General features: G+C 44.7%; 2 protein-coding genes across 7 annotated transcripts in view; both read left to right on the top strand.

Annotated features, from left to right (window-relative positions):
• Positions 1 to 10,662, top strand: part of ttc27 (tetratricopeptide repeat domain 27) — a 62,072-nt gene extending 51,410 nt beyond the window's left edge. For both annotated transcript variants that reach the window (XM_079731073.1, XM_079731074.1), the window contains exons 16-20: positions 1,306 to 1,471; positions 5,316 to 5,513; positions 6,928 to 7,039; positions 9,996 to 10,096; positions 10,449 to 10,662. In XM_079731073.1, coding sequence (XP_079587199.1) covers positions 1,306 to 1,471; positions 5,316 to 5,513; positions 6,928 to 7,039; positions 9,996 to 10,096; positions 10,449 to 10,574 — 703 coding nt within the window. In that variant the 3' untranslated portion in view covers positions 10,575 to 10,662. The remainder of the gene's footprint in view (positions 1 to 1,305; positions 1,472 to 5,315; positions 5,514 to 6,927; positions 7,040 to 9,995; positions 10,097 to 10,448) is intronic.
• Positions 10,663 to 14,010: 3,348 nt separating this feature from the next.
• The window catches only part of ltbp1 (latent transforming growth factor beta binding protein 1), a 69,752-nt gene continuing 57,289 nt past the window's right edge, over positions 14,011 to 26,473 (top strand). For all 5 annotated transcript variants that reach the window (XM_079729688.1, XM_079729690.1, XM_079729689.1 and 2 more), the window contains exons 1-3: positions 14,011 to 14,852; positions 16,229 to 16,299; positions 22,240 to 22,561. In XM_079729688.1, the coding sequence (XP_079585814.1) occupies positions 14,437 to 14,852; positions 16,229 to 16,299; positions 22,240 to 22,561 (809 nt within the window). In that variant the 5' untranslated portion in view covers positions 14,011 to 14,436. The remainder of the gene's footprint in view (positions 14,853 to 16,228; positions 16,300 to 22,239; positions 22,562 to 26,473) is intronic.

Consider the following 26,473-nt stretch of genomic DNA (forward strand, 5'->3'; position numbering starts at 1 on the left):
TTGGTTAAACATTTGTTTTTTAAATCTAGTTTATCAGATTGAGACAGTTAAACAGGTCCGCATGCTTCAAAATAAGTATTTCTTTTTTTTTTTTCCTTGAAGCCCTTTGCAGACTTAACTGTTTGATACAATTCTGGTCACTCAACGTTCCATTAGTTTAGACAAGTAGCGCCTGGGAGACGGTAAATCAGGTCAAGATAAATCACGCCTGCCCCGCCTTTTTTTCTAATCACACACAATGTTCACATTGCCGTAAGTAAGCTGCCAAAATTTCGTCACGTTGCAAAGTCTTGGAAGTGCCAAAAAATAAGTTGGGCAATGTTCATGTTCTCCGCAATCCTGTTGTTCTGTTTTTCCGACCTCTCTGATCTTATGTTCCCGCGTGAGGTATGCTGACTGCTCTACGTAAGCAGCAGACGTCGTATTTGTGTTTTTAAAGGTCAGTTAACGGAAATTTAGCAAACAGGCTGTATTTGACCTTTGAAGTGTAAAAGACTAACAGACTATATGGCTATATGGTTTCAAATCATAGTATCAGATCTTTAATGAACAGCCTTGCTGTCTTTCCAAGTCTCAGGTATGCTCCCTCTGTCTTTTCAGGTAACTACCAGTCTCTGTGAGCAAATACAACTCTGTACTGTAAAGTCAAGCTGGCGCCCTCCGGGAGACTGTCTTTTAAAGTCTATAAGCCAACTGTTCTGTTGATGCAAAGCCTTTCTCTCCATCTCTGTCTCGCCTCTCTCTCTCTCTCTCTCTCTCTCTCTCTCTCTCTCTCTCTCTCTCTCTCTCTCTCTCTCTCTCTCTCTCTCTCTCTCTCTCTCTCTCTCTCTTTAAATCAGTGGCGTGTGCTTTCAGGCCTGAAATTAAAGAGCAGAGAGGTTCCTAATAAAACCCTGGTGGATAGAAGGGCTTCTAAACCCTCCAGAGAGGCTTTAGATTTAGTTTTTTATTTAGTTTGTTATTTAATGGATGGATGAGCGATAACAGGAGGGGGAAAGGTTTTTTAGATCGATCTGAGTCACACTCTTTCCTAATCAGCATCGGTACCTCCCTGGTACTACGCAGCAGAAACTGCAAATAACTGCCAGAGCAATCCATACATTTATTGTTATGTTTTTTCACACTGTTTCTCTGTCTGTTTACCTCCCTATCACTCCTCTCTCTCTCTCTCTCTCTCTCTCTCTCTCTCTCTCTCTCTCTCTCTCTCTCTCTCTCTCTCTCTCTCTCTCTCTCTCTCTCTCTCTCTCTCTCTCTCTCTCTCTCTCTCTCTCTCTCTCTCTCTCTCTCTCTCTCTCTCTCTCTCAGGCCGCAGGCGTTCCGTACGCTCCAGGAAGCTTTGAAGTGTAACTACGAGCACTGGCAGATCTGGGAGAACTTCCTCACGGTGTGCATCGACGTGGGAGAATTCTCCGAGGCCATCAAGGCCTACCACCACCTCATGGAGCTCCGGGAGAAATACAAGGACGTGGAGGTGAGCACCCACTCCACCAACTCGTCAAGCTGTTTGCTGTCAGTCAGTCAGCGTTCGGAGGACGGATCGGTGCAGGCGATTCAAAGCATGCATGGTTAAGCTTTGATTACCACCGGCGGTAAAACATGTCGCTCTCTCTCTCCTTCAACGCGCTGCTCCGTCTCTCTTCACAGTTGTATTCATAGAGCCACAGAATGCATTTATATAGAACATATTAATGCAATCACAGAGCATACCATTTTATGATTGTTTGCCGAGCAAACATTCACAACCTCAATACTGTCTGAGCGTGAAGATGGCGTCCACAATACACATTGCATTACTTAACATAACCTAACGATGTAATACACTTAGTTATGTCAAGAAACTTAACTGTATTCAAATGAATAATGTAAGCTGAATAACCTCACTATCTCTCCTATGCTGTGCTATATGCCAACATTTTCAGAGGTTTGGTTGACCAATTACCAATTTAGTGCTGTGTGCTTTGCACTGATTGGATGGAGTTTTAGAGATCAGCGTAAACATTCAAATTTGAACTGAAAGGCTTCAAATGTTACGTCAAGAAGTAATGGAGCAAAATGTTCTCTTTTGAAGTGCGGCATTGGTATTCAAAATGAACTTGCTTCGGTCAACACAGAACCCATGCTTATCCTTTGCAGGATTCTTGCGCCTTAATTGCGTCATTCAAAAATATGAAAGTTGCCTCCTCCGATGAATATTTGGCTGCTCTGTAGTGGTTGAGAGAATGTGATTGGCTGAAAAGGAGAAGGAGGTGTACAGATGTTGCCTCAGGGTGATTCAAGGACAGATTTCTTCAATACATCAGGATCAGAAGGCCACAACTGCTCCCAACACCAACCAAAATCATTTATTTTATTAGAGAGTAAAAGGCCAACACTTGTTTATTGCAACTGTTACATTTTTTTGATTGGCTTACCTGTAGCACGCTTCACCTGCCTCTAGATTCAGCCAATCAGAGAGCAGTCACGTAACCTGTGGATGGTGACATCCAAAAATACTTTGTGATATAAAACGAAATATGTTCCATGCTAAAATTCCCTTGAGCTCCTTAAAGTGGAGCTTTCTCGAACAATCTCATGCAAAGCCATCTATGGCAATAACCCGTGATGAAATACTGCTTTTGAATCCCCATATTGCTTATTAATCTTGTTCATTGTGTGGGTGTGTCTCTTAAAAGCCTTAAGAAATCCTGGCGATAAAATGTCTTGATGAATCAAGAGAGACTAATTGCAAGTCCGCCAACGCATTCAAAGAAGGAAATTAGAAAGATTCAGAAAAAAAGAATAACCAGAGAGAGAGAGAGAGTTCTTTCACTTTTATAACTGCTGGTGTGTGGAAAAACAAGCAATCAATATTTAAATAGACCTATCGCCGTTGTCTTGCCCGAACGGAGCCCTCCACATCACAGCCCCACGCACACAGATCTCTGACCCCTGATACTCGATCTCCCTGAACCTCTCAGACACACGCACGCTTTCACACACGCGCAACAATTTTGTCGCACTTAAGAAGTCTTAAGGGCTTTCTGAAGGAGTGTTTGAACGAGTACTTCAATTATACCCTCAAAATACTGCAATAATAAACCAGAGATGTGGTTTCTTTCCTGCTCTCTGCTCTCCTCAATACTGCCTCAACTGGCCCCCTTTACTCACTGTACGCTAAATATACAGGCAGAGTGCCAATGTATTTACTGTGTACTGACTGTGTGTTCAGTGTCTTTACCGCGTCCTTACAGTGCGTACTGCACGCTCGCGGTCGACTGGCTGCAGCTCAGCCTTGCGGGGGCTAAAGAGGTACGCACACTGAAGGTCCTCCCCCCCTCCCCTCCTCCTCTTCTGAATAATCAGGGTTATGCACGTTGGTGCGTTTTGTCTAAACACCTCGCCCGGGCCAGGCCTCCTAGGTTTGGCCGCGTTTCTGTGGACCGGGTGGCCAGCGGTCCCCTCCGCTCTGATACACAGCTCAAGGCTGCGGAGAACATATTGTTGTGTTCTCTACCCAGCTTAAAGGTCTGATTAGTATCTGGGATCTGCCAACGCACAGGCATGCACAGAGGCATTCAGAGGCATTGGCACGCAACTCGCAAACACACACACATGCACACGCACACACACACACACACACTGATACACACATGTGAGACAGAAGAGGTCGGTGTTGGTGCATGCACACACATATACACAAAAAGGCACATCCATGCACACGCCCTTCCCCACTCTATTTTTTGCAGATGATCCCACGCTGGTTTCTGATTGGCTGTGCTACGTGGCGTTGGCAGCAGCCGCGCCTCCTCTAAACCCTTAATCAGATCTGTCATGAGGAACTCCTTTTGTCAGGCGAAATTTTCTCTCCCACCATCTCACCGTCATTAACGCCCAGTCACAGCTCTTAAAAGTAAGTCTGATTTGCATTTGCCCCACTCCTCTGGTTTTATCATCTGCGTTTACATGCGGAGGCTGAGGCAGTGAACAAGGTCGTAGAGAGAGTGTGTTTACAACACAAGAAGCTGCGAGTCGCTTGGTTGGATTAACAGGCCTGCATCTTCCATACGTCTCTCAAACCAGCTTGTCTATAGCTGTCTGTCACCGTGCTGTATATGTGCGGATGTGTTGGTGTGTGACCGTATTCTAGGTGAAAAATGAAGGTGTGGGCCTGTGAAACCTGAACGTGTTGAATTATTATTTTAATTCTATGTGAGTAAAGCGACTGAGGGGTGTGTGTGAAGTGTACAAGAGATGTGTGTGAGAGAAGGTGTGCGTGTGAGAGTGTGTCTATATATACCTCTATTAAGTTCCTTCAGTGGTAAGGTCAGCCGGTTCCTCCAGGACCAGCTAGTGACGGTATGATGAGCTTGGATCACAGGCGCTTCTTGACAGGCGTCTTCTTAAGCGCCTCACTCGGAGGCAGACTCGGTTTATTGTCACTGCAGTTCATTTGGAGTGTGTGTGTGGATAAATAAAGTCATGTTGATGAACTGCTTATTAAAGCCTTCCAGCCCAGGGCTGTTGATTTGAGTGTGTGTGTGTGTGTGTGTGTGTGTGTGTGTGTGTGTGTGTGTGTGTGTGTGTGTGTGTGTGTGTGTGTGTGTGTGTGTGTGTGTGTGTGTGTGTGTGGACACATGGCTGTGCATGATGAATAATTGACTGTGTTCTCTTTTCCTTTTTGTACCCAGAATAATTGTTTTGTATTAAAACTTGCCTCTGCGTTTTCTACGAGTGTGCATCTGATGCGTGGATGTGCAAACGAGAAGGTGGGAGTGAAGTGTTGTCGTTTTTCAGGCCCATGGGCGCCGTTTTAATTACCCATCGTCCATCAGGGCCCACTGCCTGTACACTGCCAGGATCGCTTTTCCGTTGCCAGCGACGACTGAGCCGAGAAAATGAGTTGCCATGTTCCTCAGCCATATCGGCCACTTCCAGTAGTGAACGGGATTATTAGCTGAACCAACACTGCTTGGTTGTGCCATGACCTTCTCCACGCCAATCAGCGTTTCAGTAGCTCTTCTCCTGCTGTCTCTTCCACAAACCTAGTTTTTGATCGCACACCGTGTTAAAGTCTTATTGGAAAACGCAATAAAAAGAAGCATGCCTTATCTAATGCAATATAGATTTTGTTATCTAATGCAATATTGTCATACTGTATTAACTTTCATCACGATAGATGAGCTACAGATATAGAATAACTATTTAAAAATTTCAGTGTTCGTTTTTAAAGGGCTTTTGCTGTCTTCAATATTAAATATACTTTAGTCATCCAAGATAGGATATAAGGGTGTTGCAGGAATCTAGAGGATTAAAAGGTTATCCCGTCTGTCCTGTAGATCCTACAGATCCTGGTGCGCGCCGTGGTGGAGAATCTGCCCGACAACCAGGACCAGAAGGCGGGAAAGCTGCGCTCCAAGCTGCAGGAGCTCCTGGGCCGGGTCACCGCCCGCCACAGCTCCGACGGCGAGCTCTGGCGCCAGTATGCCTTGCTCTACGGTAATGGGCAGAGCACCAACCAGGAGGACAACGAGAAGGTCTGTGTTTGAATCCTGCTCTTCTTTTTGTCATACAAGTAATTATTTTATAACAGTTTCATATTTTATAATTATTTATATTTTCCCCAAAGATAATTATCATCAATAAGGTACAATAACAGAGTCCCCTTCTTAAGTGTCATCTAGGGGCTAACGATTAATCAAATTGAAAACTGACATCTTGATGTAATGGAACGTGATTAGCAAATTGCAAGGGCTGCATTAATTTTTTTTAAGATTAGAAAATATATTTTTCTTTTACAATTCAACAGTTAAATAAAGATGTTATAATATCAATTCATGCATCAATTCATCTCAACACATAGGCCTGGCCTAAAGGAAAGAGCAGTGTGTTGGACATACTACTTATTGCTTGTTTATTGAATAGTAGAGAACATAAGTAACTTTAAAAAGAAAAATCATTTACTAAATAGCAATACTGGTCGAAATAATCGCAATCACATAATTTCCCCAAATCGTTCACCCCTTATGTCCTCCACCCTTAGAAATGTCCCTCTGTGCCGTGGCCGGCATCATCACCTCAACACACTCGAGATGACGGATCTCATGTCCACAAATGAGGCGATTCCTACAACAGGCCTTGCACATGTTAAAAAGCTATTTCTGGGTTCATTAAAACCTTATAAATGTTGGCCACAACTCGGCATCACGTTAATGGGGTGTCGGCGTCTCGCGGGCCGCTGCTCTGATGGATGGTCCGCTGCTTCTAAATGCCATAAGCCCCGTCCTGTTGATTTAAGGGCCCTTTACTGATGGCCTCGGGGCTGGGGAGAGCCACCTCCGTGACCCCTAGCCGCTGCGCGCCATTCGTCTCCACTGGGCACCCGTAGTCATTAGCCGCTCGCGCTAATGAGAGCACGCCGGTCGCTAGCAGGGCCTTAGCGGCGCGGTAATCATTCGCTACTTTAGCTTGATTTGTATGTTTGTTGTGTCCGTAGCTTTGTTAATTATGGATGAAACGGTTCTACGTGGTCAAACTTCATCAACTTATATTTGCGAATGTAAAATGAATAATGAATTGGTTGGATGAATCAACGCTGCCTAATAAATCATACGGGGAGTAATTAAACATTGTGAAGTAATAAACAGTTATTGGCCTTTTGATAATTTCCTTTGTGATGGTGAATCCATCTCGCCTGTCAATTACATATATCTAAGGCCAAATTTTGTTTCAATAAGGAAATAAGTTTGTTTATATTGTAAAAATTAATCGTGACCCTGCCTGAAAATAAATCAAGATATATTTTTGCCATGTCACCCTACAGGAAACACTGGCCCTAACTTTTGTTCAAAACCACTGTCCCAAGCTATTTTGCCAATACTGACCAAGAATTGTGTGTGTGTGTGTGTGTGTGTGTGTGTGTGTGTGTGTGTGCGTGTGCGTGTGTTGCAGGCTCTTCGGTTCATGGTAAAGGCACATCACTGTCAGATGCAGAATAGCGGATGGGAGAAGGAGACCGGCTCCTTTAAGGAGACAATTACCAGAGCTGTAGACGTAGGCAATGGTAATTGCACGCACACACACGCCAACACACCCCTACATTCACACACCAACACACATGCGCAACCATCTCATCTTATAGAAGTACCATATTGTCGCATGGAATAACAAGTCGCATTTAAATTAAATTGAAGTTAGTTCAACAGTTAAAAGCAAGAACCAGTGTGACAAATCCTATAGGATTGACATTCAAATAAGTAAGGGTGCCTCCAGTTGTTTGAATAACTTCATATGCTCAACCGTGCTCAATCTGCTTACCGTGTGTGGATGAATCTATACAACCATACAACTTATTTCCCACCTGAGGTTGTCCAAAACATCCGAAATAGTTATATAAACAGGGTTTATACTATTTTTTTCTTTTTTTATTCTGCTGATATGCTGGACCTGTGAAATTAGAAAGTGCAAAGTGAATGCTATCACAGTAATGAAATGGGCCAACATTTGTTATTTTCAGGTTTAAATTAACATTATTGCCAATTGCCTGATATTTCAGCCAAAGTAAGCTGTATATAATGTATTATGCAATAACATATCGAAAGCCAGGGCATGCAAAATCCAATTTCCCAGGGTATTTTTAATGTGGCTGTACCGTGTGAAAACACATCATTTATCCAGGTTTTAAATCACCCATATTAATAGCTTGGTGTTTATTCCAAATAATGCTAGATAGGCTTCATTTGGAGAAGGCTGTTCATCCAGCAGCTCATAAATACTGTTAACGAAGGATCCTTTATACGGTAGCCGCTTCCTTCCACTTCTCTATTTTCTCTATTTCTGAAACTCATTCACAACCGGCTTCTCAGACCGCATTGTGAAAATATGACCAATTTCATGATTGCTTTTCAATGGAAGAATGTGAAGAACCACTGAAAAACCTGAAAAGATCTGAACATCCTCTGTATTTTGGCTCTATTTTCAAAAAATACGCTACTTGGTTTAGTTTATTGCACTTAATTATAACTTATGAACTGAATCTAAGCCAGAGGTATTTTCAATGAACAAGATCTGGAAATGTACTCCACTTATGCTAAAGAGCCTGTATTTAGTCCAAGTCGTACTGCTATGTTGGCCCATCTCCTTAACACATAACACAATTTTATGGCATTAATCAAACTCACCAAATCCTCCTCTTATGAGACCGATAACGCCACAGGTAATGGGGCTGGGCTTGTGTCCTTCAAGAAGTCTTGTCCATCCTGCGCTGCTAAATAAGGCTTAATGTCAGGCTTAAAGGTGACCTATTATATGGTGTGATTAGCCGTTACGAGCCCTTTTGAAAATCAGCCTCTTCTGACATCACAAGTGGGTGTGTCCATCTAGATGTGTGCTGGATAGATCAGTCTACCAGCCTACCCAGTGGACTGTAGCAAACGTTGCTCATCTATCCGTCATACATCTAGGTGTGCACGCCCACTTGTGATGTCAGAAGAGGCAGATTTTCAAAATGGCTTTAATGGCTAATCACACTCACCTGGTGTTATAATATGTCACCTTTAATATGCCACCCCAGCCATCGCAGACACCAGAACGTTCCCCATCACGGGGCCCATAAGCTTGCTGTGTCTGATAGCAGTCCTCATAATTCCTCCTTATGAAGCTGCTCCTTTCTCTGAGAACCGGTCCCTGTTAGACCGCCTATACAACCTGTTAGTAAAAGCTTTCCCCAAATGTTTGCTTGTCAAGCCTGTGTATGATTGAAGTCCTCATAAGACCGCTTAGCAAGCCTGTGTGTGATAGTAGTCCCAATAGGTATGCTTATCCTGTGTCAGAGCAGTCCCCATTCATTGGCTTACCATGCCTGTGAGCGCAGAGAACTTAGACATTGGCTTCTGCTTGCTTATCAAGCCTGTGTGTGTGGTTGCGGTCTCTATAAGTCTTGCTTACGGGGACTGTGCGTTGGATGGATGGCTTGCAAACTAACAGGGGAACAGAGGACAAACAAGCATGTTGTTCCAACGCCCTCAGCCCCGATCTACCCAGGCTTGGGGAGGCGGGCTTCAAGAAGAGTTGTTAATCACCAGGAGTCATCTTTTTTATTTTTTTTATTCCCATCATTACCTGGACAGAGTGCTGAATTAAACATTAGGACATGAGCCCGGGATCACCCCAGGTTAGCACAGGAATACCAATGGAGCTCAGATGCATTCTGTCTCTGTGTGTGTGTGTGTGTGTGTGTGTGTGTGTGTGGTGGGGGGGGGTTTGCTTGTATGTGTGTACGTGTTCAGTCATGCCAGCTCTTTTCCTACTCTCGCTCCCCACTGGAAGATAAAACTTTTTTTCCATGGAAACCATGTATTTTGCTATGATGGAATTCAAGTATTGAAAAATGTGGTTATGTTGATAGATATCTGTTTACCATTTTTATGCAAACGATGCACATAATAACAAACCCACACAATACACACAGGCAAATGAATGCACCAACGTACACAAGCATGAACAGAATGCAACATATACAAATAACAAGGCAACAAATGATGTATCTGGTCTGATAAAAAGCACATTCATACCTTCAAGGGAACAAACAATGTTTACGTTTATATATAAAGTGAGTGTGTTAACATACATTACTTTAAATCAACACCCAATAAAAGGGTTAGGGTTAAGCCTTAATGGTTTCCTGATTGATCACTCAAGGTCAAGGGAATATGAAATGTAAATGTTTTTCTGCCTGGGACCACAGTGATCCAAGTGATTAAACAGACCCTGTTGAGGTCTCTGTCTTGCTACTTATTTCCTGACGAAGAATATTGAATCATGCATCTCTTTATCGATTCATCTCCTCAATTCATGCTACCCATCTCCCTCTCTTTCTCTTCCTATTTCTCTGCCTCTCTTCTTCTTAATGTCTCTTTCTCTGTGTCTCTCTCCCTATCACTCTCTCTCCCTCCGTCTTGATCTCTGTCTCTTGCCATATCTATCCCTCTCTCTCTCTCTCCCTCTCATCCATCTCTCAGTCGCCCTCAGCTGCAGCCAGAAGAAGACCAATCCCCAGGAAGCACTCCAAATGTTGTCCTCTGCGCGTCTCAGTCTGAAGAGCCTGGCCACCAAAGCCAAGGTACGTTAACGGTCCTGCTTCCACCATGCTTACAGCCTGATAATGCAATGCACTCGCCCTGCCAATGCCATGTTATCACCCTGCTAATGTCATGATAGTATCATGCTAAGAACATGCTAGAATCAGGCCATTGCCAGGTTGCTAGCATCCTGATAAAATCGAGCTAGAGCCTTGCTAACACCCTGATAACTGCCTGCTAACACAATGCTAGTACCTTGCTATCATATTGCTAACACCATGCTAACACCCTGCTGTCGACATAATGCTAACAACATGCTACGCTATGCTAACCATACAGAGTCATGTATCAAGGGGAAATAATATGTTGAAATTGTCCTTTTTTTCATTGTAGCAAATGCACACTGACGTTGCCACGGGCGACATCCACAGTGACTTGAGTGATAGCGTTGGAGAGTTGGAGCGGGTAATCACAGAGCTGCAGGATATTAGTGCCACGCTGCGCGGCCAATCAGAGTGATCCCTGGATGGCGGCGGCAAACTACATAATTGTGGTGGTCAGAATTATGAATCTGTAATTATTCATTGAAATTAATATTTTTTTATATTGTGTGTAAGATTCATAAAGCCTTACAATACTGTCACAATGTCTTACCTATAAATACAACAAAAAAAAAATGTTTTGTCTTATTTGTGTCTTTCTTGTTTAACGAGAAAACATTTCTAGACTGAATTTTTTACTCAAAATCGTAACACTATTAACGGTATCAAGTTAAGTTTATTTACTTAGTCCTTTATCTCCACCAAGGACAAAACCGACAAGAGAAATGACGAAGGACACGGTACATGATTCAATGACAGATGGCCACATAAATCATTTCAAATGCTTATGTAATTGGAAAGCAGAAAAACCCTAAACATACACTAGCCTGCAGATCAATGCTAGGCTATGAGCTAGATCTCTATCGTCAATGAATATTGAAGTGTTTGGGGATTTAACATGAGTAAAGTAAGCAAATCAGCCGTCAAGTAATCCACGCTACACCAGCTGGAAATCATTGTATACATTTGTAAGTGTAATTCTAAGCCTACAGCTATACTAATATCTTCTTTTTAACGCTATTTTTATATACAACTGGCATTTATATAATAAATTACTTCTTAATGACCTTTAAATATACATTTGTATGGGCATTGTGCCCATTATGGACAGGTGAGTGGGTTGTAGAGAAGGAAGGACTTAAGCGCTTCAGACTGTAGGCTATAATCCAACTACCAGACCTGGTCCGAAACACTCCCATGATGGCTTAAACACACACACGCCACCGGCCCTGTGGCCAGACGATTATGACCTTGAAGTAGTTTATGGCCTTATGTCTCTTGATTTATTTTCGCATTGCTCTTCGTTTTAACCATAACGGTGGCAATGTGTTATTTCTGTTTTTCTATGTCATAGCAAATGCTTCCCCTTGGTTGCTTATTAAAAACACCCTTATACTCATTTATGTTGGGTAAGGTAAAATGCTTTTACAGCCTTATGATTGTTCGAGGATGTCTCTTTAAGTCGACCAGCTTGAATAACTGAAATTAATTTCCTTGATAACACATAAATTATAATAGAGTAGATCATCAGAGTGTGTGTCAAACAAGTGTTCAGGTGTTAATGTAATGCTCTGGCCAGACACCATGCGAACGCCTCAACCTAACTTTCAACCACTCAGATGCTTCATCTAGTTTTTTTTAGGAGTTAAAACGAGATATCTCTCAACAACCATAGAATAAAAAATGTGTGTTGCATATTACTGTTGCAGGCGACCCTGACACATGACACCCAGGTGGCTTCACTGGGCTCCTCCGACACCACCACGACAGAGGGATGTAGAAAGAAAAACATTTGATTGTAGAGTTGGAAAGTTTGTTGCATGCAGAGAAGGTGTTAATACCGACATGTCACAGTTCTCCTGTTTGTGTGTGTGTGGTGATAGGTGGTTTATCCTGTGTACCTTGGTCCCTAAATACACCAGCGGTGTGCACCCTCACCCATCCCCAGAGTCTAAATAGTCTGACTAGGGTAAGCTGAGACTGCTTTAACCAGCCATCAACCACATACTCCACATACCCCCAACATTAAGCTGAGGCTGAAAATGCTGCTGAAGGTGAGGCTGCTCAACCTAGCCTTCAACCAGACACCCTCCACAATGACCATTCTGCATATATTGGGTAATTGTATTTTAAATAGTTTCTGTCACGGCATTCCCGGACCAATTTGACACCACTATGAGCTCAGAAGAAGATTCTCCCTCCTCCGTTCTCCAGGATATGTCTACTGGTCTGTCTTGGTGTCGACCTTCCATACAAAGGGGCTGACACACTGGTTGCTGTGACACTGCAGTGATGCCGGGCATTGAGTGGGATATAAATAACGGCCATGACTGAGTGTGTTAACACTGAGCGGGGGTGCTATGTATGAAGCGGGCGGCAGCCAGATAACTGGGGGCCTGCATAGGTAGATGGGACCGGTGATGTCATTACAGAGTTTTCTATTAGTTACAAGGAACTGAGCAGTAGACATCATAATGAAACCTGAGACATTCCCCGGGGGATGTGATGAATCACTGTTCTTACTTTCTTTCCTGACCTTTTGGGTTGGCTTTTGTTTTTCTGGTGAAACGGACTCCGCAGCGTGTTTCCTCCTACCTCTCTGTGTTCGTGTTCTTGAAGCTCAAATGCCGGCTGACTCATCGTCTTGAGGATTGCATCATCGGCAGGGTTATTACACACAGCATTGCCATGTCTAGCACAACTTCAACCCCCCCCCCCCCATTAGAAATCTAGCAGGTGGTCTGACCTTGTCCTTCCAGGGAACTCTTTCTGCATGGTGGTGGTCGACTGTCTGGTGTATTGGTGACGCGGAGCCAGTAGTGGCAGAGATGGTGGCATCCCGGAGGCCGTCTTACAGTTGAACAAACTTTATTGTTTACAAATGTTTGGCGGGTTTCAGGGAAAACTCAGTGTTTTCATAACATTCCCACTGTCCAATATATACTCACACTCTTTTTCCTACATCCCACTAAACTCACACACTCGACTCAGTGTCCTTTAAATGGTTTTCGGTAATCCCCTCGATAAAGATGTGATTGATTACTCGTCAATGTATGTGTGCGTGTGTTTGTGTGTGTGTGTGTGTGTGTGTGTGTGTGTGTGTGTGTGTGTGTGTGTGTGTGTGTGTGTGTGTAAATGTGCACATAAATTCAGCAGGGTCAGGGGGCTGTCCATGTTGGGTGGGCCGCTACATTCCTCCCCATCCAGACAGTATGTGTGTCAGTATAACACAAGGCCCCCCAGGAGGGAAATATGAAGGGGGAGGTTGGGGGGAGGGGGAGTACTCCTTTCATCATCTTTCATCATCTCTTTCAAACCGTTAGCCTGTAGGCCTCTGAGACAAGGCTTTCATCTGTGGAGGTCTTTATTAACAATACAAGACGTAGTGAAAGCAGTCATAATGTGACTTCATCCTCAAACTATTGTGTGTGTGTGTGTGTGTGTGTGTGTGTGTGTGTGTGTGTGTGTGTGTGTGTGTGTGTGTGTTTGAGTGTTTGTGTGTATGAGCTTGTGTGTTTTTGCATGCAGGCTCTTCACGCATGTCTGCGTGGGTGAGTGTGAAGGAGGGGGTGTGGTTGTCTATTGACCTCGAGGGCCCTAAAAAGCTTACAAAACGTTTTACTATTTTTTGTATTAAGAGTCCAGCCTCTCTCTCTCTCTCTCTCTCTCTCTCTCTCTCTCGCTCTCTCTCTCTCTCTCTCCCCCTCGAGCTGAAATAAGCCTCCCACTTGTGACGTCAGGTCTGCCAGAGATTGGCTGCGCAGCCCCTGACACTAACCCCTTCTCTCACACTCGGGGAAACTTTTTTTTTTAAAGAGTTTTCAATCTCATTTACGGCGCAAAAGTATCTCCCTCACACACCACAAGTACCAAGTAGCAGCCGGGACATCTTCCCTCTTGCTCCCCTCCTGTGCCGGGACAGCCTACTCTGGGATACTCTGCCGTCCGGACCTACATGGCTCTGTTTTTATTTTTTTTTTACCTCTGCTCACTTTTTATTTTTTGACTTGTGATACTTGAGCATATATCGGTTAGGAGTAGGAGTAGGAGTTTCTTTCACTTTAATCTCGACAGCGGCACTGGAGGTCGATGCGAGGCTAGATGAACACGCTCAGGGGAACCAAACTTTTTCACTCGCGATAAGTGTCTCCGGGACGAGTTCTGGAGACACGGTGTAGTTCCGCTCAAACGCGCGCTTTAAAACAAATTAACAAATAACCTTAAGTCGCTTCGCAAGCTTGTTTCCGTTTTTCTTTTTATTGCGTCTATAAAGTGTGGATATGGCTTGGATCCGCTGGGACCTTGTGTTTTCTATAGGTTTATTCATTTCCCCGGCATGTGTGTCTATGGACCAGCCTCGCAACGGCTTCAGGAAACTTTACGTGGTACCGGGCGGTGCTGGTGCTGGGGACGCCGTTCATCTGCGCTCCGGGGCTGCGGGACAGGGGCACGCGCAGCCGGTCCCCCACCGGCCCTTTAACGTGGAGCTCTCCGCCAGCTATGGCGGGCAAGTCCGGACCCGCAGGATGGGGAACCAGAATCACCCGGTCCCGATACCGATCCAGCAGCAGCAGCAGGACGCCCGGTACACGCAGCATCAACAGGTCATCCGGCACAGCAGCAGCAGCAGCAGCAGCAGCAGCGGCAGCAGCTCACACAGCAGCGTTCAACAGAACCACCACATGAAGATGTCCGGGTAAGACGACCCACACCTCTAATGTTGGACCACACTTTATAAAAGTTATGGAGGCTCCCCAAAATGTTTTGTGTGCGTAAGATTATAGTCTACAATTTCTCATTTGGCCTTATCTGAATAAAGCATAGAATAAGCTGAAGAGTGTCAAAGCCTATTTCAGTGTCATACAATCTATTAAGAAGGGACCAGGAAAAGTAAAGTTTACTCTCAGCCATTGTGCACAATCTATGCTCTCCTCAAAAAAGAACAAAAAAATTAACAACAAATGTAAAGGAGCTACATAAATGAGTCCTCTATATGCCTAAACACTTAAGGACTGATTTGTACAGTCATGTTTTTGTTAATAAAGTAGTCTACTAGCCTACTAGTACAATAAAACATTAGGCATTTGAGAATCTCAATACATGGTCTGTTCCTTTTAGGGTTGGCAAATTGAGCCCTTCATATCAAGAATCTGAGCACATAGTAGTGTGACCTTCCCCTCCATTAAAAGCCTACCAGTGTGTAAAAACAGTCTTAGGGCCCATTTCAGGTCAGGCCAGGCTAAACCAGAGTGTTTGAAAGGAATAATGTGTGAGAGGGAAGTGTAGCTCCATGCAGAGACCCTTGTCCTCGTGGTAAGTCAGCTTGTAAAAGTCTAACAAGTTATATATAACCCTTTTTTTATCACAAATACAGTCCCAGGGGTCTATCCCTGGCTCACCCCACACTCCATGGTCCCTGTTATAGACTCCCAACGGACAGAACGCCCCTAACTCCAGTAGGGAATATAGATTCTCTGAGAGAAGGGGAATCGAACCTGTGGCGTCTAGGGGTACCAAGGGTATGGGGCTCAGCGACACTGCAATCAGAATAACAAATGGATGATAAATTAAGGAAGTAAATACAGGGATATAGCAGAAGTCAAGTGAAATTAGCCCCAGGCATAACATAACATTGCATTGCATTGAGTAATTCAACAGACTACGCTTTCAGCCAGAGTGTCTTAGTGATAGCAATCAAGGCGTATAAATAAAACATTTAAAAACCACCAAATCAATGATAGTGCTGCACATCCTAGTTTCAAAACAACAACTAGAGTACCGAGCAGCACTAGGAAGCAGACGTACAAGGTTAGTATGAGGATTCAGCAAGGGGATGGCATAGTAATACAAGTAAAGAATGTACAACAGTAGTTCACCCACAGACCCCTACGCGCCTCAGAAAACTACTCTAAACAGCCGTCTGTCAGTCTGGTCCGTACAACCGGTAGGACACAGGTCAATACCCACTACCCGTAGAATAGGTTGAGGTCCCCTTTTTGTTTACCCGGATGTTGGTTGTTGTTGTTGTTGGTATAGTTGTTGTTGTTGTGGTCATCGTTATCTCCATGGCAGGGTGAACCAATGTGGAGCTCAGTGCTGTCATGGGTGGAGCAAGACCCAGGGCTCCCAGAGATGTACCAAACGTGAGTACCACAACTATGAATTATTACACAACTATAACACAACTATTCCTAGAAGCTTCATAACACAACTGTAAAACACAGCTATTATAACTACTTTATTTCACAATGTGATAGCATTTGTTAAAGCTATTTTTTCAACACTGTTCTTTATCACTGTTCTTTATAACATAAATACACTTATAACACCACAATGCTAATTGTGACACAATATTATTTTAACAACTTAGCTTTAGCTTAAGCTCCAATAACCACTTGGTTTCCTATCACAATACACACCGGTCTCTGAGCATCTGTCAGTATATATCCCTATAAACTGTATACGTAGGGAGTGAGAGGGTTAACATCACAGAAGGAGAAGGCAAGAGACTAACAGAAAGAGACTACGAGAGAGGGGGAGTGATTTAGAGAGAAGGAGACTCTGAGAGAGAGATATGTGGACGAGCTAAGCCTAAGCCAGAGTTTGAGGGTGGAACTAAGACTGACTTCTCCCATCTCTTGCCCATCAGACAGATGGATGTACCGTCACATGGTCTCGTTGTCCCAACTTGTTATGTAATCCCAATGCTTGATATAGTGTGGTCTGTACGAGCCAGTAGGGAACAGGGGCCCAAGGAGTGTGTTTGTGTGTGTGGGTGTGTATGGGTCAGGGCAGCCACACACACCATGGGACAGCTCCTTTGTTTATGTTATCACAGGAAATGCTGCACAAGGGTCCTTGCTGCGTGCCAACAAAGTACCCCACCTCTTTTCTCTTCCCACCTCTTTCCTCTCCTCCTTCCCTCTCTCTTGACCTCCTCCCCTCTCCCCTCTCCCCTCTCTCCCCCCCCCCCCCCCCCCCCCCCCCAACTTCACCTCCCCTCACCTCCTCCCCTCCTCCATCTCCCCCTTCTCCCCTACTGCTTTTGAGGTTGTCCTTGATGGCTCATGTTTGAAGTCTGGATCACAGGACCGCCGGCGGACAGAGTCCTCCCCTTGTCCCCCACTCCTAGAGAGAGAGGTGGGAGGTAGCGCTGTAGCATTCAGAGCTAGGCAACACCACAGAGAGTGCTATACGTGGTGAGATGTACTTCACATTGTCACTGGATGGATATCACGGGTCGTTTTCTTATAAATGTATGGTTTTCTTAAAAAAGATCTCTTTTGTAGTGTTACGACTGTCCTGTACTTGCAATTTCCAAATGCCCCATCTAGGATAAATAAAGTGATTATATTGCCGGGCAGGTCAGGAACATTAGAGAGGCGTCTTCCAGTCCTGTACAGTGCGTCTCTGGGTCAGCTGACTCCTACTGTATTTCCACGTCGCTATATCAGAATATTTACCATCCCGGAGCAACTGAGGGCTTAGGGCGAGCCTGAGTCTGTTCATCTCCTGACACAGAGCTTTAGGAGAGACGGATGAAATATGTATTTTATTTATTAGCCAGCTGCAGCCGATGAATCAGTAGGGTGAAAAAAATTCTAACATTTTTCTTGTGGAAACATTGAACAAGTTGTTGCTGGCCATATGTGGTGAATTTTGTAAAAACTTTTAACTCTCGCTCATTGTCGTTAATGAGATGTGGTCATCAGGTTGCGTTTTTCCTTGCCCTACTCTTTTTCAGTTTAAGCGTGATGCAAAAGCTGGCTTTGTTGACGCATGAGTTGATTGTCGATTGTGAGTTCTAACAATTGATGAATGAAATCAAGTTTTTCTATTGTTTTTAGTGGTGACGTTGAACAATAACAGAAAACCACAGAATACTGGCGCCCCTGTCCTCTATGTCACAAACTGCACCACAACACAATGGCGTAAAACAAAGACGCAAATCACGTTGATTTGAGTATTGTTGATTTGGTAGATTTCAGGAATGTAACTTTTTGATATAGTCTATTGTGTTTCTGGGTAACGTGGTTTTTGAGTAACAGTCTTGTTACGCTGAAGGTTTGGAGGGCAGCCCTGATAGTGTGAAGGCAGAAGCAGAGACCTCCTCTGAACCTTAGCTCGGCAGAGGTCTGTCTGCGTGTCTCTGTCTTGGCCCTCCTCGCTGGGTGCGTGTGTTTCCGGGCTCCTTGGTCCGTCCGTTATGAAAGAGGATCCAATCACAATGATGAGGACACATTCCAGGCGGCTAATCGGCTTCTTCCAGACTGAAAATGAAATCAAATGTCGGACCGTTATTAAAATAGTGTCAGGTTTGCACCTGGCATGAACCCACTCATATCTTTCGGCCGTCATCGTAGTTTATTAATTACCAGTCAATCAAATCGTTTTGGATGGCACAGAATATTAAAAAGTGTGCAGTTTGATCTAAGATGAGATTAGTGGTGTTGAGTTGGTTGGCCTGGCTCTAGTGGGCTTCAGGACTGGAGATACTGGGGGGATTCAGGTTGTCCTATTGGAATAAGGGTAGGGGATGCGTTCTTCTAACTTGATGAAATTAATAGAAAACATAGAATCAAAATGAACAAAAGGGCAAGATGATTCAATACCTCTAACAGGAACAGAATGCAGAAATATGAATTATTAACTATATCTTACTCCATCTTTCGGAACCCAGTACGCTCTTCTTCAATGCATCCCATTTGGTGGATGCTTTAATATATAGTGCTTTAGAATACTGTTAGTGATAGCATAGATGGCCCCAGAAGGAATAATCCTCAAATCTCCTTATAACCCTTCCCAGATTAGGCATTTACAATGAGCATCACCAATCAGAGCAATAATAAAAAGCAGTAAAAGTAATTCTGTTGGTGGCATCTGGTCCATAGACTTCATAGGCAGTAAGGGTGTACTGAAGGGTAACTGGGCTGTTCACACGTTGCCTCCTCCGCATGCTGGATTGTTTTTCTCCCATATAACGAGACGGTGAGTGATCTCTGCACGGCCTGATTACATTTACCTCATTTTAGGACCAGGAGGATCAGAATTATGCCCTGATATATAAAACAATGGACTCCACTGTGTGTGTGTGTGTGTGTGTGTGTGTGTGTTTCTGTGTATCTGTGTATATGCATGTGTGTCTGTGTGTGTGTGCCACTATCTAGCCCTTACACAAGAGTATTCAATAACATCCAATGCAGCAGGAAAAATTCAACATTAGCGTTCCACCTGATTTGCCAAATTGACAAACTCGTTCAAAGTGGGGTTGAAGTGGACGTCATAGTCTTAACTGATGTCGTGGACACAACAAAACACTTGGCTAGCCTAAATGCCCCCTGAATTTTTCCCATGACTCCCGGTTCACCTTAGAACCACAGTCCGCCAGGTGCTCAGAAGGAGGGGGCGGGCCTCGGGGAGTTGAGAGGGGTAGGGGAGGGGGAGCGAGAGTGTGTGTTAGGAAAACTAGAAGTTCATGTTCGGTGTGGTTACAGCTTACCATAACGTGTGTTAACCAACGAATAAAAGGAGTAAATCTTCACAACCCGTTTGGTGCTTGGACAAGAAAATAAGGGTTGATACAATATATAAACACATGTGTTTATATAATATCTCACTGGGAAAAATGACTTGGCTAATAGTCTCCACTGAGTTATGGTGACTCGGCACTCATTAATGCCTCAAAAGTATGGAAAGGGATCACATATTGCAAGTGTTCATTTTTGTATTCGGCCGAAGCATTGACAGGTGACAGTTTGATAGGGGAAACATACTGTTGCTTGATGTTCTGCTGTACAATTTTTGGGGGGGAAATAAATAAAAATGGAAAATCTGAGATGAACATTAATCTTGTCGTCATTTTCGAGTTGTACCTAGTGAAAAAACTGCCTCAGAGAGATAATTTAGAAAAATGCTTCCTCTCGTTTCAAATTCTAGCTCTGCTCACAAAGGGAAATACCAGAAGTGTGTTAAGCTGATCTTACGAGCCATTGTGATTTGCCTAGAGATGAAAGCCAAACTTAATCTAGGGCTCTGGGTTCAGTCCTTCATCAAAGTGTTCTGCAGACTCTGGCGCAGCAGGCCTGTTCATATCAACTGCAACCTGGAGACAAAGCCTTACTTGACTTGATGGTTAGCGTATACTGCAATATAATGTAATATCCCCTATGCTGCTCTGATGCCCTCATTGCTTTTCATGCTAGGTCTATCCACCTTGGTGCAGTTGGGTTCCTCCTCTGCAGACTTCTCCAGCCTTGTAGCGGCACAAAGAGAGCCATTATGCGCCCGCGTGGCTCCAAGACTGCTTCTCACCTACACCCACCACCACCACCGACACCACCACATGAACACAACCACATAACACGCGCTCAAACAAGCATACGCACAAACATGCAGACGCATAAACACAAGTCGAACACACCCTGACCCCTGCACGTAAGCCCCGTTCCCATTTAGATCAGAGGGGCTGGAGGTTGATTTGTTTTCTCTCACCTCCTTTCTGCTCCACTCTCTCATCGCCATTTCTTCTACTCCGTCATCCTCGCTGCTCGATTTACTTTGGAGGAGGCCTACGAAGGGTTGGAAGGAAAAGATCACAAATAGGTTGGGATGATGTCATTTATAGGGTTGGTCCATTTAAATCCTAATGATGGGACTTTCAGGAGATAAGTATTGTCTTACCTTTTGGTTGTTCTTGCATTGTGATGGTAAAGTGACCTCTAGTGTTTTCCTGGTATAAACGTCTCAGTGATACAATCAATTTAACTGTAGTATTTTCCTCGTATGAACTTTGCCTGAGCTCATGAGAACGTCTGAACCGAGTTGAAGGGTGAAAACTGTTGGCTTCTGATAAAAAAGGACTGGTGATCTGAAACTTTCAGCATGATGATGTTTTGGCTAAACTAAAGGGTGAGAGGGTGGCGGTAAAAGTAGCCGGGGTTGTATCATCATCGCTGAGGTCATCGCCCGTCACACCCTGGTGCTGGGTGTGTGTGTGTGTGTGTGTGAGGGTGTGTGTGTTGTCAGTGGGGGTGCGGGACCCTCAATCACTGCATTTGTTCATGCGGCTACTCCATGCCAGCAATAAAGATATTTCTTTTTAAGTTGATTTTTTTTGCAAAGTAGCCGGGTCCCCCTTATGCATACAAAAACATTCCTGCGATGTCTTAGGCGGGAAGGCATGGAGCCCATGTTGACATTTAGCTTAGCGTTCATTAATCATGAGAAAAGGGAGAGGGAGACTAATTTAGCTGGCAGGTTTGGAGTGACGAGAACACGTCCTGCCCTCAGGGGTTTCTATGGTGTTGGTAAGAGGCCATCTTTAAAGTTTGTATGATTAATGGATACACCTGTCACCTGGTTTATATTATAAGCGCCTGTCTGTCTGTCTTTGTACATGTGCGTGTGTGTGCAAACGTTGGCCCATTTGTGAATGAGAAAGATGGAAGCCAATATAATTATAATCAGACTGCTGAATGCTAATGTCAAACAATTTCACCAAAGGGTCCAAAGACATCTAGAGAATTAAAACAGCAGGGATGCGATGTTGTGAGACAGTTGTCACTTCTTTGCTATCATTCACCTGTGATCCTGATCACTTGTGTTTTTTGTGTTCTGCAGAGGGTATGTAAAATTCTTGCTGTGGCATTGGGTTATGGTGATAAATTTAGGCAATAAAGCCCTGACATTTGTTCTCATTTTAAAGGATTGAGATTCATTTTAAATCCACAAACTTCTGTTTTTCGTGACTCATTGCGCATGAACTCAAGCACACCTACTCTACGTGCTGTCTAGATTAATGACTGGAAGAGCGAAGGTGATATTTTGATCTTAGTGCACACCATAACGCAGAAATGCATCTGCCTTCATAAGCTTGTTAACACATGTCCCATTTGTTTCCATAGCTTCCTGCATGCATCTGTCTGTCACTGTTTATCTCCATATCTATATCCTGTATTAAATCAGGCCCGATTCGTCCCACTGATCCCTCCCTCTCTGTGCTTCTCTATCTTCTCTCTCTGTCTCTCTGTGCTTCCCTATCCTCTCCCTCTCTCTTTCTCTCTCCATGGGCTTTTGTGCCTCAGCCAACTGCATCCCACAGTGCCAGAATGGAGGAATGTGCCTGAGGCCCCAGCTTTGTATCTGCAAGCCTGGATCCAAGGGTAAGGCCTGTGAACAGAAGACCCCATCCACCTCCACCTTTCCTGGCCTGCCTGGGAATGGACACAATGGTGGACACAATGGTGGACATACCAACGGACACACGGGCGGACACAACGTGGTACCTCAGCGGCCCATACCCCAACAGGCGTCCCCGCAAGCCTATGGCCACGCCCCCCCGCCACTTAGCAACGTGGCCCTGATGAGGTTGACCCAAATGGTGCGACCGCAGTACATGCAGCAACAGTAAGTGTCCCGTCTCTTGCTAACCTAATATGGAAACTTAACCACTAACAGGGCCAGCCCTGGGCTTTCATTGTTGTCACCTGTCAATGCTTTGGAGAGTTCGCAAAATCACACTTGTAGAATATAATCCCCTCCTTTTCTGTTTTTGCTTTGCGTTCTTTTGAGGTATTAACTAGCGCTGTGTCACAATAACGTCTTGGCGAGCATTAGCTCCAGACTGGTCTGAAGACTCATCTGTTGATAATCATGGAGCCAGCGTGTTTGGTGAGTCAGCATTTGGCAGAATGGTGAATGGACCAGCGAGACGAACTCGTCTCGAATAGCAGATTTACACGAGCAAAAAGGATTAAGAAACTATTTTAAAGTTGTTATCTTCCCCCTATGGAGCAAAAAAAAAAACGTTTCTCAATTGGTGTTAGGAGAGTTGTTTCTTTGCAGTCCTCCCTCATTATCAGCGTCCATCCATCAAGAGGATAGGAGAACATCTCCCAGTGTATTTATGAAGTGCAGCTAAACCCCGCTGTGGTTAGCCGTTTCGGTTTGTTTTTCCCTGTCACGGCAGGAGACGGCCAAAAAAATGTGCAATCCTAGAGACTCCTGTGCTCCTCCTCCCTGTCTCCTCCCCCCCCCCCCCCCCCCCCCCCCCCCCCCGCCCTGTCTGGTCTAATAGGAGTAAAAACAGATTAATTCTCAGATTTTAATCCAAATTTGGAGGCGCTATGCGTTAACAGAAGGGTCTAATGTCGACCTGCGCGAGCGTGCCAAGGAGCGCTGGCTTAGGTGAGCCCGAGCACAGCGCGATGAATGATATTTAAAACATTAATGAATACGTCAGAGCATGTGCGGCCACCGTGAAACGTGAAGTCGTACTTTTGCATTTGCGTCGTGGGCAAGGTAATTGCTACCAGATCAGTGTCTTCGAAAGCTGCTCTCAATTTTCCGAGGGGGGATTTATATTCTCCGGGGGCCGCGATTCCCCTGGTGCCCCTAGCAACAGCAGCAGCAAAACGTTCAACTAAACGCATGAGAAAAACACTGAGATAATCTCTGGGTCAATAACTCTTAATCGCTGCAATTAAGCAACGCACAGACAGTAGGGGGCTAGCGCTTAGGTAAGATTAATTCTCAAAGGAACAGGGAAGAGCACGGTTGTGCGGGTTGGGCCTAACATGTGCAAATGACGACTCGTTTAAATCTGCCTACCTGTATATCTGCATTTTGTAGATGGTTTGACCTGTCCACTGTTTTATCGCTATCAGGCTCCCCTTGGATAGTTAATGGTTTGTGGTTCACCTTACCCCTGAGAAAAGGAAACTAAATGGTCTCTTTGGGACACATTAGTCCTTTGCATATTAGTTAGAGCATTATTGATCATCTGGCTTCATAAAAGTCCTGTCCGCTCAACTAAAGCATGGCATGAACACGGTCAGGGTCAGGGGTTCCATTCCCTCTTGGTTCCTCTTGGCTCGTTGTTCGGGTGGTCAAATGTTCAGACCTCCTCATTCTCCAGGGTTCGACATGAACCCAACCCCGGGGTTCAATCCATCCTGCTGGTTTCCGTGGTAACAGTCCTGCGCAGTAGACTTCTACCTCTCGATGCTTAATCCTGCTTACATAAGTTACAGTTAGCTGGTGGTAAAAACAAAACCCTACAATATTGCCACATCATTAATGTCAAGGTATCGGATAATGCAAATAGTGTGCAGATGGATTCTGTCAATATTACCCCGGCTTTACAATCTACCACTGTTTGTAGCCTGTTCAAGACAAGCGTCTCTGTTCTGGCCCGCTCAGGAGTAATTGCGTGGTTTGTGTGTGTGTGTGTGTGTTTTTTTTGCTTCTCTCGCCACTCATATATATAGGGGGGGAGAAAACGAGGCAAAGGGAACAGATCTTAAGCAGAGGCTGGCAGCCCAGGTGCTTCTATAGGCCCCTTTGTTCCCCGGCCCGCTGGCTGAGTCAACGCCGAGCCCGTCTGTCTGTCTCCCCCGCGGTGTTAGGGGTGGCGACGGCGGTGGTGGAGACGCGAGGCCTTCTGTTGACGCTCGCACCACACTCAAAAAACGCTGAGGCTCTAAAGAAAATGTGCAGTACCGCTCGATGGCTGGCCTAGGTGTTTTTCTTATTCGGTCGCTCTCTCGCTGTATCCACCGTTGGCGTCACGGTCGAGAGCAACGGTTGTCGGCTGCCAGTCTGACCTTAAGCCCCGTGATGAGAACCATAAGGCGTAGGAGGTGGGCGGGTGAGTTGGGCTGTTTTTGAAGCTTGGGCTCCCCAGGTTTTCAGGGGGAGGGGGAGTAGCGACTTCTTGTGGAGGTCATGTGTCTTCAAGGGCCTATCGTTAACCCCAGCTTCCTGCTGGTGATGTTGTTGTGTGGTGGCGGTTTGTAGAGGAGCTCCATGTTTGGGGTGTACAGAGGGGTCCACACAGACCCCGTACCAAACACCATTACACAGGGAGAAGTTTGACATTGAGAGCGAGAGAGTGTAGGTTTGTACTGAATGTCCAACACCAGTCCGGACCCTTTCTTCTCTCTGCACCAGGGGTCACCAACCTTTTTGAACCTGAGAGCTACTTCATGGGAACTGAGTCATACGAAGGGCACCCAGTTTGATACACTCTTCTGAAATAACAAATTTGCTTGGTTTGCCTTTAGTTATATATTATTATTAATGATTAATGATACTCATCTATGTGAAGACATGTTAATGAATTAAGTCATTTTAATGATTTCTCACAATATTACCAACAATGTCTTAAAAAAGGTTGGAAAGAGTTGTTCAAGAATGAGTAGTGCTATTTTTAGAACAGGCCTGCGGGCGCCTCATATGGTCCTTGCGGGCGCCCTGGTGCCCGCGGGCACTGTGTTGGTGACCCCTGCTCTACACGGTCCTAAAGCCCACCTACTTCCTGCCTACTTTATTCATGAGCTGGCTCAACAAATGTTATCTCTGTAAATTTAGTGGACGGTTCCCGACCTCAAACCACCTCCAGAACATTGCCAAGCGAACTGGCCTGATGTTTCCTCAAAGATAGATAGATAGAAAGCTTTATTGTCATTATACAAAGTACAACGAAATGCAATGAGCAGCTCCTTAAAAGTGCACACAAACAACTCAAACAACGGAACATAGACGGCTCTTAGAATGTATCGGGATAAGAACCCGATCATTTTTATACAATATTTTTTTAATATCCAGATAATTCTGACAGGAAAAACCACATGAATACAAATGTTTTGACGATATTATAATGTTTGTTTTGGTTTGCATCCTATCATTTTGCCCACAACGCTAAAGGAAGTGTAATTAGCAAAGCAGGTAAGGATGAATACACAAGCTAAATCAAATTAAGTGGACAGAGGATAAATACTGCAACCACTCAAGTGCCACGCAACCTTTAAGACCAAGAAAACACGACACAGCCTACCCCCCCTTAACACCACATGACAATAACCTCCACCGCAACCCCTAGATTTAACCCAGCCTCTAGTCCCAGTGTTCCCCAGCCGTGGGTTGGATCCCCTCTTGGGGTTAGCTGATACGCAGATGCGGACACAGGAGATTGCTGACTCATGAACTAAAGATTGATGACCCTTTTGTATGACATTTACACGACAGCATTTTCTCTAAAGGTTTCTTAAGGGTCCTGTATACCTGAACCGAGCTCCTCATGATTCATAGCCATGAGCCAGCTAATCCCTAAGTCTGGACCGATGCGCATAAATCCACTGGGACAATGATGTGACGGGCAGATGTTGATTGGATTAAAATCTGTGTGGAAGCAGATGTGAGACAACAATGTAAGATGGTTGCAAGAATCTCCAGACCTTAAAAATGGGAACACCGGCCAAATAAGGTCTGGACCTGGAACCAGTGCTCTAGTCTCACAACATGAAGCCTACGTCAGTA

This window comes from Pollachius pollachius (genome assembly GCF_949987615.1).
Source record: "Pollachius pollachius genome assembly, chromosome: 2".
Lineage (NCBI taxonomy): Eukaryota > Metazoa > Chordata > Actinopteri > Gadiformes > Gadidae > Pollachius > Pollachius pollachius.